This window comes from Podarcis erhardii (assembly GCF_964252035.2).
Source record: "Podarcis erhardii genome assembly, chromosome: 10".
In the NCBI taxonomy this organism is placed as follows: Eukaryota; Metazoa; Chordata; class Lepidosauria; order Squamata; family Lacertidae; genus Podarcis; species Podarcis erhardii.
Window position 1 is genome coordinate 27,814,750 of NC_138500.1, and position 14,206 is coordinate 27,828,955.

General features: G+C 43.5%; 1 protein-coding gene across 4 annotated transcripts in view; it reads left to right on the plus strand.

The window, feature by feature from the left end:
* Nucleotides 1–14,206, plus strand: part of TOM1 (target of myb1 membrane trafficking protein) — a 32,077-nt gene that overhangs the window by 3,743 nt on the left and 14,128 nt on the right. For 3 of the 4 annotated variants that reach the window (XM_081879483.1, XM_081879485.1, XM_081879486.1), the window contains exons 2-10: nucleotides 5,870–5,954; nucleotides 8,851–8,929; nucleotides 9,409–9,558; nucleotides 10,380–10,514; nucleotides 11,821–11,967; nucleotides 12,590–12,706; nucleotides 12,941–13,074; nucleotides 13,188–13,221; nucleotides 13,658–13,766. In XM_081879483.1, the coding sequence (XP_081735609.1) occupies nucleotides 5,870–5,954; nucleotides 8,851–8,929; nucleotides 9,409–9,558; nucleotides 10,380–10,514; nucleotides 11,821–11,967; nucleotides 12,590–12,706; nucleotides 12,941–13,074; nucleotides 13,188–13,221; nucleotides 13,658–13,766 (990 nt within the window). The remainder of the gene's footprint in view (nucleotides 1–5,869; nucleotides 5,955–8,850; nucleotides 8,930–9,408; nucleotides 9,559–10,379; nucleotides 10,515–11,820; nucleotides 11,968–12,589; nucleotides 12,707–12,940; nucleotides 13,075–13,187; nucleotides 13,222–13,657; nucleotides 13,767–14,206) is intronic. The other variant, XM_081879484.1, reaches the window with a different exon arrangement.

The following is a 14,206-nucleotide window of genomic DNA, read 5'->3' on the forward strand; positions in this document are numbered from 1 at the left end:
AACCTACAATTTGGCATGTTTGTTGTCAGTGAGATTTGTGCTCCTGTGTCTGCTGTCTGATACACCCTTCTCTGCAGAAGCCGTGTTGCCCTGGGTTAGTTTTCAGAAGGTGTGGATGGTTCTAATTACAGCTCTTGAAGCAGAGCCCAGCATCCAGATCCTTCATGTGACCAATGAATAGCCTTTGTATTTATGTAAATCTTCATCAAAGCGGTAAAATCCAGGATTTCCTCCCCCCCCCTTTTTTAAAAAAAAACATCACTAACTCAAAATCCATCCCATGGATTTATTACAAATAAGAAGCTGGAACTGATTAAAATTCCAGCTGTATGAAGCGTCCGTCTAAAAAGGTGCTCTTTAAAATGCTCAGTTAGAGTGACAGAAGAGGTTTGTAGCACTGTCAGCAGCCCTGTGGCCCACTTCTTTTGTAGATAGTGTTTGAGTGGGTGTGTAGCTCATTCTCTGTTTTTAAGGTCATTCCAGAGGTCCCATGTGGTAATGCTCCCTCCTTTCTTTTTTCATCTGATAATCCCACATTCACTCAGATGAAGGATGGGATCAATGAGATGATACAATTTGAGTTGAATGTTGAAGGGTTTTGCATATAGGTATTTCAGGAGACTCCCTATCAGTCAGTTAAAAAAAACCTCTGAGCTAGATTGTCAGGTGTCAGAATTGGACCACCCACCCACACTCACCCACAACCACTTCCACTTGAATGCCTGTGGTCTGTCAGAGGGATTGTTAATTGCTGGAAATGGCACTGACAGTTTCCATAAAACAGATGATAAGTTGAATTAGTAGTAATAACAGCATGTTCTGTTTGGGTCTGGAAGAGAAGTGTGTTTGATAACGATTTTAATTTGTTTTCCTTTATAATCGATTACTGAAAAATAATTTGACTTAATAATATACTTTATATTTTGTTGAGTTAATTTACTTCAGTCAACTATTTTAGGCTATTTAAAATTAATTTAAAGGGGTTTGTGGGGTGGTAGGTCTACATCTACATGATGCCCACCTTTGTCTTATGCTAGGTAGGAGAAGAGGGACACGGGTGGCACTGTGGTCTAAACCACAGAGCCTAGGGCTTGCTGATCAGAAGGTTGGCGGTTCAAATCCCCACAATGGGGCGAGTTCCTGTTGTTCAGTCCCTGCTCCTGCCAACCTAGCAGTTTGAAAGCACATCAAGTGCAAGTAGATAAATAGGTTCTGCTCTAGCGGGAAGGTAAACAGCGTTTCCATGTGCTGCTCTGGTTTGCCAGAAGTAGCTTAGTCATGCTGGCCACATGACCCGGAAGCTGACTACGGACAAACGCCGGCTCCCTCAGCCAGTAAAGTGAGATGAGTGCCGCAACCCCCGAGTCGTCCGCGACTGGTCTTAACGGTCAGGAGTCCATTTACCTTTACCTAGGCTGGAGAAGAACAGCCCCTTTCTCCCAAAGATCTCATGGAGGCCTTCCTATACCCAAGATGGCAGCTGAGCTCTGTCCCCAGTTTGCATGTCCTAACACCACTAACACCTTCAGTGGCAAAGGTTCTATCCTGGCATCCATATACTTCTGGTCTAGGTACGTAGGTGTAGGTCCCAGGCCTATATCTTCACAGACAGATGTCTGTTCTATCACATTTACTTCCTTTCAGAACTTAATAATCATCATAATAATTATTATTACAGGACACTTGAAAAATTGGATTCAGTATGCTTCCCAGTTGTTACCACAGCAACTCTTCCAACGATCCTATAAGCTATGCTAGTATTATATCAGTGTTGCAGGTATGCGGCTGAGTCTAAAATATGAGTCTATGGTCCCTAGTGAGAATATGGTTAAGCTCTTGGGCTTCAATAAACCTAGCAGTAAACCCCACTGAACTGAATGCTAGCCACCCACTGTAAAACCTTGCCTGTGTGTGTTCTGTGCTGACCAGCAAACACATCATGGAAAGTTGTGTAGAATTTAACATGTGGACATTTACTTTCATTAAAATAGGTGAAATACTGCAATATATCTGTATCTCTCTATATCTATCTGTCCGACAATCGTTGTGCATAGCGAAAATGTGCAGCCTTAGTTCTGAAAGCAGTTTGGATTTTCTGTGTTTATTTTTTACTTAGGATATGCAGCATATGCCCAGCCTTCCTTATATATTGTTGCTCGCGTTGTCCTTGGATTTATTTGCTAATCTCACTCCTGTCTCACCATGTACTGGCTGGTGTTGGTCTCTGCTCCGATTTCCGTGTGCACTTTACATGCGTCAAAATACAAGGAATTGTTTCAACTTCCAAAGCTGTTGCTGTTGGCCATAATAAAACTGGATTCTAAATTGGTGGATTAATAGTCATCTAGTTGTTTGGCTGAATTCTGCTCCTTTGGACTTTTCTTCTTATTAGTAAGCCTCTTTCCTGAGCAGCTAGAGGAGTATGTGCAGTTTGTTTGCATTCCTTTCTGGAAAGTAAATATTTTGGGACCTTGAATAGATCTCTTCACATTGGGGTAGAGGTTAGCAAAGTGAACCGAGGCAGAGGGAAATGTAATGAAGAGGAATATTAAAGTATCCCCCTTTTCAGCAGCTCAGTGAGTGAGTCTTTTTACACAGAGAGGTATTCAAAAGTGGTATCCCTCACTTTAATAACCTAATGAAATTTGAGTATGGTATACTCAGAAAATAGAATTAAAATTATCTCACGTGTGTTTTGGGTTTTGTTTTGTTTTGTTTTGTTTTGTTTTAAAAAGGTACTAAAACTGCTAGCTTCTGATACAGAGAATTTCAGTGTATCGTCAAGATCTGATGACTTTAGCAGCTATGTATTTTACCTATCATTTACAGTCGTACCTTGGAAGAAATCCATTCTGGAAGTGTGTTCGACTTCAAAAACGTTTGTAAACCAAAGCACGGCTTCTGATTGGCTGCAGGAAGCTCCTGCAGCCAATCAGAAGCCACGGAAGCCCCATCGGATGTCCGGCTTCCAAAAACAGTTCACAAACCGGAACAGTCACTCTGTCCGGGTTTGCGGAGTTCAGGAGCCAAAACGTTCGAGAACTAAGCTGTTCGAAAACCAAGGTACGACTGTACCATCCTTCAAGGACTCTTGTTGCCAAGCCTTTTCCGTGCAGATTACTTCCAGCCCTCCTTATCTCATTGGCATCCTTGACTACTCCTTAGACAGCAGTGATAGGTCTGCCTCTCCATCCCTTTCATCAGAGCTTCAGAAATTCTCCTAGGAAAGCTTTTTCTGATATTTGCAGTGCAGTCAAGTGTTGGAAGTTCTGCTTACCTTATACCTGTCAAAGGCAGAGGAGCACTTCCATGTACAGTTGATGGCCATCCTAACCTGTTCTTCTAAGTATAATGCTTAGTTGTCCCACTACTCCACTGGCCACTGGTACATGCTACTGTGAACAATAGATAGAGTTGTTCTCTGTTTCCCTCTTTCTTTCAGCCTAATATTTTGCAGACTTTCATGTGCCACTGCTGCTAGGCTGGTATCCATTTTCTCTTTGTACACAGTCCAGGCTTCTGCCTAGACTTACTGGGCCCACTTGCCATAAGGGGTTAAGGCTGAGCTGATTACAGGGTGGAGACGCTGGTAATAACAACTTGCTGTTCAACATTCTGCTGTGAGTAACACCGACTGAAAGAGACACCATCAGACGAAGACTGGGTTTGCCCTCATTGCATTCTGTTACCCATCCCACTCATTTGGTTGCTAAGAAGTTAAACAGCTTCTCCATTTTTGTACGACCAGAGTTAATCTATGACATTTTGGTGTGTCTCTTCCCCATCCCACCCCCCCCCAGTAAAAATACAGTGGTACCTCAGGTTACATATGCTTCAGGTTACAGACTCCGCTAACCCAGAAATAGTGCTTCAGGTTAAGAACTTTGCTTCAGGATGAGAACAGAAATCATGCTCCGGTGGTGCGGCAGCAGCAGGAAGCCCCATTAGCTAAAGTGGTGCTTCAGGTTAAGAACAGTTTCAGGTTAAGAACAGACCTCCGGAATGAATTAAGTACTTAACCCGAGGTGCCACTGTATAATGAAAATACTATGTAACAATTTGCCTTGTAATGAGTATCCCAGAATTTGCTGTCTTAAGGCGAGCCGCTATCCTCTCATGAGAAGGCTCCCATAGGACAAGATCCATATGGAAATAAGAAGCTTGATTTTCCCTCCTCCTTATACATTCACACGTATTTACTCCTGATTTGGCTTGATTTATGGGGCCTCTTTGGGAGCCCTTAAGAATGTGAAAGAACCTACAGTGAGGGGGGAAAGTATTTGATTCCCTCCAAAGTTTGCCCATTTGCCCTCTGATGAAGTAATGACCAGTCCATAATTTTAATGGTAGGTTTATTGTAGCTGTGAGAGAATAACAACAGGAGAGAATAACAACAGGAGAGAATAACAACAGAGAGAATAACAACAGGAAAACCCCCAGAAACCCAGAAGACAAAAGTCACTGTAGATATTTCTGGAAGTTTACAAACAGGCTGCTGTGTTTCCCCCGTGTTGTTTACCCTACTCTCTGGCCTTGCAGCATGGAGATTCTGCTCCTAGCTGCTGGCCATGTTAGCTGCCTGTTGCTTCACTTCAGCGCACCATTGCAATTCTCCTTGCAACACAACAGAAGAACAAGGAAGTCACTGTCTTCCCTCCCGTGTCTTTGATGCTGTACTGCAAGGAGAATCCTTGCACTGCCAGAGGGCGAGTGGCCTGAAGCCAGCGGCATGAAGAGAAAGCTGGAATAGGGCTCAGGTGTTGGCTGGTTACAGTCAGAAGCTGTCGCTAGGTGGAGACCTGGGAACAGCAGTGGCTCAGGAGGCAGTTGTTTTATAGGCTACTGTACCAGCATCTGGCGACATGAGAGATGGGGACCTGTTGCCTGTACCAGAAAGTGTTGTGATGCAAAGGTTTAGCAGCTGCTGGGTTTGCCACCATTCAGGTACATGGCAGCTGAGTGGCTCGCGGTGGCCAGCACAGGCTACTGATGTCATGGTGACCTCACAGACTGCCAGTGCTTTTGACCATATAGAGGCTATTTCTAGGTCTGTTGTGGGAAAAGATTATTGGGCAGGGGGTGTATATTTGGAATCTTGCCTCTTCCTTTCTTCCATTCTCAGTTCTGCTGTAGCTGCCATTCATAAAGCCTGAGACTTTTAATCTCATTACAGTGAGCTGAAAAAAAAAATGTTTTAAAAGATAATTTGTTAAAAACCCAGAAGCTTTTCTTTTTGGTATAATAGATGTAAGTGTATTTAAAGATCAGAAATCTCCTGTTATGTATGCAACAGCAGCACAAATGGCATGTGCTCAGAAGTGGAAAGGTGATACAATACCAACGAAGGAAGAATGGCAGACGAAATTAATGTAGAGAAATAAAGAACTGGAAAGATTAACAAACAGAATAAGAGATCAGGATGAAAAAAATATTTCAAGAAGAATGTTTTATAGATTGTTTTGAGAATTATTGTAAACATATTAAAAAGTTAGCAGTGATAGAGTACATTCAGCAGTAAGAATTACTGGGATAAAAAACGGTGAAAAAGAAGATATTGGGGAGAAATAGAATATGTAGTGGAGAAGAAAATAATAAAATGAACTAGGGAAGGGGGAAGGGAAGTAAAAAAAAAATGTGTGTTTTACTTTTGGATTATTGTTATTGTTTAAATTATGAAATTGAAAATGATAAATAAAAATTTAAAAAGAGAGACTCTTAATCTCAGTGTTGTGGGTTCAAGCCCCACATTGGGCAAAGGTTTCCTGCATTGCAGAGGGTTGGACTAGATTACCCTCATGGTCCCTTCCAACTACGATTCTATACTTCAAAAGCAGATCTAGGGATGTTGTCTGTTTTCTTCCTCCTCCAGAGAAAGCTACTGATGGCTCCCTACAGAACGAAAACTGGGCCCTCAACATGGAGATCTGTGATATCATTAATGAGACAGAAGAAGGGTAAGGAAGCAAGTGCTGCTTACAAGACAAGTGGCCTTATCCACATGCTCACTGACAGACTTGCGTCAGTCTACTACGCTAATGTGTATGAGTGGAAAAAGTGTTCAGAGAAAAATCTCTTGAGTTGGCATTGTAAGTCATTAGTCTTAAAAGCCCAAGTCCCTTGACACCTTCAGAAGAGAATGCTGCCAGAGCAACATTCTGCTTGAAGCCGCCTTTTGTACCACCAGCTGCCAGATATGCCATTAGACCTTTCCCGTAATTTTTTCACATAGTATTAAACTCTGTCTTGCATTCTTTCACTGGCATTTCCTTTTTTTGTTCTTTTCCTTTTCTCACAAGGACAGCTTACTGCTCGATGGGTTCCTTCTTTATTGTCCTCCTTTCCCTTCTCCGTTTCTCTCTCTCTCTTTTTTTCTCTGTCTCTGCCTTCTTTTCCCTCGCTGGGAGTCTAATACTCTCCAGGCTGGTGACTACGGAGACAGGAAAAATCTCAGCTGGCCCATTCAGTGCAGTTCCAACTGAGGTTCTCTCAGGTATACGGATAGTACAGTAATAGCAGAGAGGGGCAAAGAAGAAGTGTGAAGTTTCCAGTCCATCCAAATCCTTAATTTCCCCCTGCCAATCTTTTCTTCTTCTTCTCTTATACACATACCCTGAACAACCCAGCTTGAGGCATCCAGAAATCTGAGGAATGCCAAACCCATCCATGCTGAACACTATAAATAACTCTCAGTGGGCTTGCTGGCGACCTCAGGAAGGGCAAGAACAACATGCAATAGGAGTGGTGCCTCTCTGGAATGCAGCTCAGTGCTTACGTGGCTGCAGATATCTCCCCACACAGAAAATAAAGGAAGCCTTCTTGTTCTTTTCATTATTGCAACGTGGTATGACTTCAGGCTGCGTTGTCCTGTCAGCTGTATCTCCTTGCACCTGCCTTGCAGCCCCTGTGTCTATTCCAACCCTAGGCATTTGTCCCACCGTGAGCTCAGCATGACTGCATCTCTCTCACACACCATCATGGCTCATTGGGTCTGTTCTAGTAAGTTCCATATTTTACTTGGACATTGGGGGAAAATGGGTTTGCATCCTAGCTTAGCTGTGGGCTTGGGACCTACCTGAGGCTACTCAGGAGCTCCCCATCTGAATTTGTTGTGAGAGTGAAAGATGTGCATCTGATGGTGTGGTCTAATCCATGGGCGGTTGTTTGCCTTTATTTACAGTGATGCCTCGCAAGACGAAATTAATCCGTTCCGTGAGGCTCTTCATATAGTGGTTTTTCGTCTTGCGAAGCAAGCCCATTGACAGCTTAGCGGATTAGCGCTATTAGCGGTTTAGCGGCTTTTAGCAGATCAGCTGATAAGCGGCTTAGGGAAAGGGGGGGAAACCCGCAGGAACTCGCAAGACATTTCGTCTTGCGAAGCAAACCCATAGGGAAATTCGTTTTGCAAAGCGCCTCCAAAACGGAAAACCCTTTCGTCTAGCGGGTTTTCCGTCTTGCGAGGTGTTCGTCTTGCGGGGCACCACTGTATTTGTTTTCAGGAGATGCAAGGCTCATTGGTGTATTTTTTTTTAGCAGAGTAAACATTATGAAGCCCTTTTAATATGCTGTCATTGGTGATGTGAATAATAATAATAATAATTTGATATTTATACCCCACCAATCTGGCTGGGTTTCCCCAGCCACTCTGGGCAGCTCCCAACAGAATATTAAAAACAGAATAAAACATCAAACATTAAAAACTTCTCTAAACAGAGCTGCTTTCAGATGTCTTCTAAAAGTCAGATAGTTGTTTATTTCCTTAGCATCTGATGGGAGGGTGTTCCACAGAGCGGGCGCCACTACCTAGAAGGCCCTCTGGTGAAGGCTAGTAATCCTATTCATGGCTAACTCCAGGTTTGAGGGGACCCTCAGCAAGCTGTCATCTGCTGGTCCACCCTTTACCCACATCTGTGAGTCCTCTGGCATTGCTACCAGGCAACAGCACAGCAGTTGGGCTTCGATTACCACTGGGTAGCCCCCAATCATCATTAACTGCTCTCAAAATCCACTGCCTCCTAGCATGGTTACATTTGTCTTCTGCTTCTCTTTCTCTATACCGCAATGTATCTTGTTCCACCTTCTCCCCCCACCCCTGCCAAAGAAAACCACCCACAACACAGTCAGGCAAAGATAATTAGCTTCTTGCCTTGGTATTGAAAAGTTTGTTAGGTGTTGCTAAAGTTTCGGGTTTCATCCAGAAAACTTGTAAAGTATCAAGAAAGCAAGACATGCCGAAATAAATAACGTTTGGTTTGTATGTCTTGCTTTCTGAATTCTTCATCTTCCGTAACATGGCAACAGATAGCATGTTCACTATTACTCCTGTAAAGCTACCAGTGGAATGGATCTCAAGCTTGCAGAATGAATGTGCTCTTTGAAACAGGATATTCTTCAGTAGGTGGGCTGTTTATATTCTTCTCTGATTTTGCCCAACAGCTGTCCCTTTCTGGCATGTTATATATGACTCTTTCATTCCAAAGGACACAACAATATAGGACTTTACTTGGACATGTTTCATAAATAACACTTTTCCTTGCACATCTTTTTGTTACTTATTTTTTATTAAATTTATGTACCTATCTGTAGCTTGCTCTTTGCATTCTTTGCAATTCTTGTTCCTGTTGCTATCTGCATTTCTGCCTCTAATTCAAGCAAATACGCTTTGGGGATAAGAGACTGACATTGTGGGAATGGCTAGCTTGGCAGACTCGATTGGCTGGTTGAATTGGGTTCTTAACAGTAGCGACTGAGGAACACAACTGATGAAACCTTATGGCCTGCCAAATTCCAGCTGCATATTTTGTCTCTGTTCCAATGCTAGTTCTTTTGTAATCTTGTTTCTTCTGTTCTTAGCCCCAAAGATGCTTTCCGAGCCATAAAGAAAAGGATTGTAGGGAATAAGAACTTCCATGAGGTGATGCTGGCTTTGACAGTGAGTATGATGCTCCTTTCTCAATAAGCACAAGAACCCATCAGTTTCTTCCCACCCCACCCCCAACCCAACAGTCTTCTGCATTTGCTTCTTGCCATCTATTGCAGGGGGAGTTATAGGGAAGGGTGCCATTATAATCATTTGATGCTGTTTACTTCAGTAGCTAAATCAATCTGAAGTCTTTGAGAGGTATATCCAAAAAAGCTTTCAGAGGTATATCCAAAAAAGGGGGCATAACATTTGAGTTGGAATGTTAAATCTTGGATTAAGTAGTGGGAAAGCACCAAAAGACTACAAAAATATGTTGTGCGTGTTTTATTTAATCAAAAGCAAGTGGAAATACCCTGGGTACCAAAACATATCCTTATGCCTGCCTGCCATTTGGAACTTTTGCAGTGGAAATACTGATATTTCCAGTTGGGATTGCATGGGAAGGAGGAACTAAAACACCTTCACTGACTTCTTATTTGGTTCTACAGGTCCTTGAAACATGTGTCAAAAACTGTGGCCACCGCTTCCACACGCTGGTTGCTAGCCAGGATTTTGTAGAAGGTGTGCTGGTGCGAACCATTCTTCCCAAAAACAATCCTCCGGCCATTGTACACGACAAGGTGCTGACCCTCATACAGGTGAGTGCATGAGATGAGTTGCATAAGTGTGCACAGTTGCCTTCTTTCGCGGGTAAATAACTCCCAGCAAATTAAACAGAAGGGAGCAAAGGAAGTCAGTTCAAATGTAAGTATGGCAAGGTGCTACTTTGTGCATTAATCTCTCTAGCACTGTGTCTGCCCTTCAGGGGCTGCCTATCATGCTGCACGCGAACAGCGACACAGAATTAAAACATGACCCCCACACTATATATAGTTATTTTGAGTCTGAACCTGGGCTGAGGCACACACCCAGGTTTTTTTCAGGTCTGGGTGTATTCTGTTTCTTAAAAAGTAAAAAGTGACACTCTTTACAATCCAAAACCCAAGTCAAGAAAAGCTGAATTCTGCAACACACACACACACACACACACAGATATATTCAATTTGCATAATAAAATATCTTATTTTCATAATGTGTTCTGCAGCATATGCTGTTTTGCATAATGTATCCCAGTGTCGGAGGAAGGAAGGTAGGAGGAAGAAGAAGGCAGACAAGGCACTGAAGCCTGCTTTCAGCTACCAAACATATTATTCAGCCACTGCTGAGGTTTCAGCTGACATAGCTGACACATTTTTTAATACGTATATTTGAAGCCATAAGGCCTAGAAGCTAAATAAATAAATAAAGCAGAGATTTTCAGGAAACTTGAATCCTGCTCCCGATACCACATTATGCAATTTTTCTGTGCTCTTACAGATTCTTAGCAATAACACACCCTGCTCTTCTCCCCCATGAGAATTTAAGAAAGGGAAGACAGATTATGAGACTGTGAGGCGGTACCTGTTTTCTGTCTCTGCAGTCCTGGGCAGATGCATTCCGTAGTACACCAGACCTGACAGGAGTTGTGGCTGTTTATGAGGACCTGAGGAGGAAAGGCTTGGAGTTTCCCATGACTGATCTGGATATGCTCTCACCCATCCATACACCACAAAGGGTAAGGTTTTCTTTCATCATGAGGGTCTTTTTAAGCCCGTAGCTCCTGGAAGAGTATAATGCAGCCTTGCAAATAACCCCACAAAAGTTACTAGCCTGCAAACATATTTACTAGTTTGCTAGTGACTGGCAGAAGAGAGGCAGAGAGCTCCATTCCTCTTGCACCAGCCTGCTGCAGTTCTGTTCTAGGGACAGAGGAGGGAGATTCTCTTTCACCTTTGGCAGCCCACTTAGTTTTCATGTTTGGGGAAGAGATGCAATGAGCTACTGCTCCCCCTTCTCCGCCATCCAGTTCACAAGCCTGCATGGAATCCCAAGCACTCTCCTGCATGCTGTTGCTTCTGGTCTATGGCGACGAGGGGAGGGCTTAAATACAAAGGCGGTCTAATGTGCAGAGTGAGGAACCAGAGAGAAAGGCATTAGCAAAGGAGGAACAAACTGAGAGTCCAGATTCTGTGTTCAAGATAAAGTGTAGAAATTATGAATGTTTCCATCATTTTCAGCAATAATGTATGCACTGCTGTTGCATTCAGGTATAATGCAGATAGGTTTCTGTGCTATGTTATAAGTTATAGCAACATTTGGATTATTGGAAACATTTATATTTGTCTGAAGTGGTTTCCTACTTCACAATGGTGAAGAAAAGCTGGCCTGAAAGGTTTGCCCCTAGTATATTTTCAGCCATTTCTCCATTAGTACAAGACCTAATTCAGTCTCTTCAGTTTTAAAAAGCAAGCAGTCCATTGAAGCTTACTAGAGTCCTCACTGCACATATGGAGACAAAAACCTAGTTTCCGCCAGCTCATTGGGACCTGTGGCTGGGGTGCATCTCAGTGAGGGCAGTCTGTTTTGGAAGCCATAGAGGAGGATTAATGGTCAGCCCAGAGAATGTAAGGAGGTTGGCGGGCTTCATGTCCAGCTCGTTACTGGAGAGCCAGTGTGGCGTAATGGTTAGAGTGTTGGACTAGGACCTGGGAGAGCAGGGTTCGAATCCACACTCAGCCCTGAAGCTCACTGGGTGACCTTGGGCCAGTCACCATCTTTTGGCCTAATCCACCTCACAGGGTTGTTGTATGAATGAAATGGGGAAGAGAACCATGTACACTCCCTTGAGCTCCTTGGAAGATAAAGGTGGGATATAAATGTAATTAATAAACAAATTACTCAGGGGAACGCCAAAGAGAGCAGAAAACACCGTAGAACATTGCTGGGTGAATTAATAGAGTGTGGGGGGGGGGGAATATCCTTTGCTTTTTTCGAGCTGTTACTGAATCACTTTCTCTTTTATTTTACGGATTCCTCTCTAGACTGTATATACCTCAGGCTCCCCTACCGGAGTGAATTCACCAGCAGCAGACTCCCCTCAAGCAATAGAGTCTATTCTGCATCCTGTGTCTCTCCCTGTCTCTCCAGGGGCCGCCACAGATGCCCCCATCACACCGACACCAGAGCAGGTAGGTTCAACTTCAGCGTAGTAGAGATGGGAAAGCCTGGGGGGAAACAGGAAAATTGGGGGGGGGGGCTGTTTTTTCCCAAAGCTGTTTTTTTCCGGGAAAATTGAAAAAAACACAGTTTGATATAGTTTGAATATTCCACACACTTTTCCAATTTTTCCGGGTTTTTTCTAGGCCTTTACATCTCTACAGTGTAGTGATATTATTGCAATACATCCAGCTTGGGGGGTCCCCCTCCCCCGGTGTTCCACAAGTCATTCGATTCCTCATATGGAGAAGAGACTATTTCATTAAAAGGAACCCTGGTTCTTCCATGGTTGCAAGTTCCACAGTTACAACAGTAATGAAAATGTGCCTGAAGGAGCAGTGTCAGAGGTCTCATTTGTTTAGCAAGGGTATGGCCAGGTCCTAATACACACACACACACAAACACAAACACACATACGTATGTATACACAGATATACATCACAGGCAGCAGGATGGGGGAAAGCCTGTCTTTGGAGAGATCAGATCATACTGGGCTAGGTCAATCAATAGTCTGATAATACAAGGTAATTTCCTGCGTCCTTCTCTAAGAGTGGAAAGCCCAGCTGGACTTAATGGGTGTATTTGTGCTTTCAGATTGGGAAACTCCGCAGCGAGTTGGAAGTGGTGAATGGGAATGTGAAAGTGATGTCTGAGATGCTCACGGAGCTTGTGCCAGGACAAGCTGAAACCTCCGACCTTGACCTGCTCCAGGTAGGAAATGGCTGCAACACAAGTTTGCCTCTGCTGCTGTGAGTTAGGACTTAATTTGGTTCGGGCCAGCAAGTGCTGATGTGGGCTTAGCCTATGCCAACAAAAATAACCCATCACACCAGTGACTCGAGCAGTAGGAACGGATTTTTAGCCCGAGCTGGTTACTAGCTGCCACTTGTTAACCTAGGCTGTTTGGTTCAGTTTTCACAATGTACGTTCTCTTGCCATGGGTAGGAGCTGAACCGGACATGTAAAGCGATGCAGCAGCGTGTGCTGGAGCTGATCCCCCGCATCCTCAATGAACAGCTAACAGAGGAGCTGCTCATTGTCAATGACAACCTCAACAACATTTTCCTGCGCCACGAACGGTATTCCCATGCCCCTCCCCTGCTCGTTCCCCTGCCCACACCCCCTTGCAAGCAAAACAGCTTGTGTAAACCTTCCACCTGAGCTCATCTGCTCACCTCTCTCTTTCTCATAGGTTCGAACGGCTCCGATCTGGCCAGCCTGCTAAGGTGAATGAGTGTTCCTTCCTTTTAATGCATGCTAACAAGGTTTTTAATGATCTGTTGAAAGCCTTCCAGAGTGGCTGGGGTATAAATAAAAAAATACTATTATTATTATTATTATTCATGTTTCTTAGAAGGGTAAGATAGTAGCACATTAGAACCAAGGGGCACAGTCCTCAGTGTGGCGGATTCAGATATTTTGTCTTATTCTTGGTGGGGCTGATTCCATTATTTCCAAATTTCTCAGACTTTTTTGGGAGATGATTGGTGTTTTAGATTTCCTCAATTATTCAAAACTTGTGGCCTCCCAAAGCAGAACCACGCTAGGGAAGCCTGGCCAGATGGGTGGGATATAAGTAATAAATGATGGTGATGATGATTGGTTAGAAATGCTGTGAGAACATTTTCAAAATAGTGAAGCAAATTTTCTGTCTCTTTTAAGCAGCTAAACAATGCAGAAAATGCAAGCAATTTGATTGATGTGGGACCTAATGCAGTAGAAAAAAAACCAGAAGCCGCCTCCACGCTCTCATCTCAGCTTGCAGAAATGAGTGAGTAACTTACTTGTGTCCCTTCTGCTGTGTGGTTTCCTTGTCTGCCCACTACCCCAGCCCCATGATTCTGGGAGCCACTAGCTCACCTGTCTTCTAGCTGCTGTATCTTTTCTTCTTTATGTTCTCTCAGTCCTTGCTTTAAAAACTTCAGAATTAATTTAATATAAGGTAGCAGAATCAATCATGCCGAGCCAGCAAATGTATGCAGATGTTCATAACTTACCCTGATAGCAGCACTTAGGATGAGTGGGTTGGAGGGAGGGAAGAGGTAGTTTACAGAGGAGGCACGGCGCATGCAACCCTTCATAAAATTATCCTTACCGGCAAAAAGAAATGAAACCTCCTGTGATCCTATTTTCAGACAGGTATCTTAGTATACCACATTATGCTTTGCTGATCTGAACGTGTGTTAGATGTTACCTTGCTCTTGACTTTTT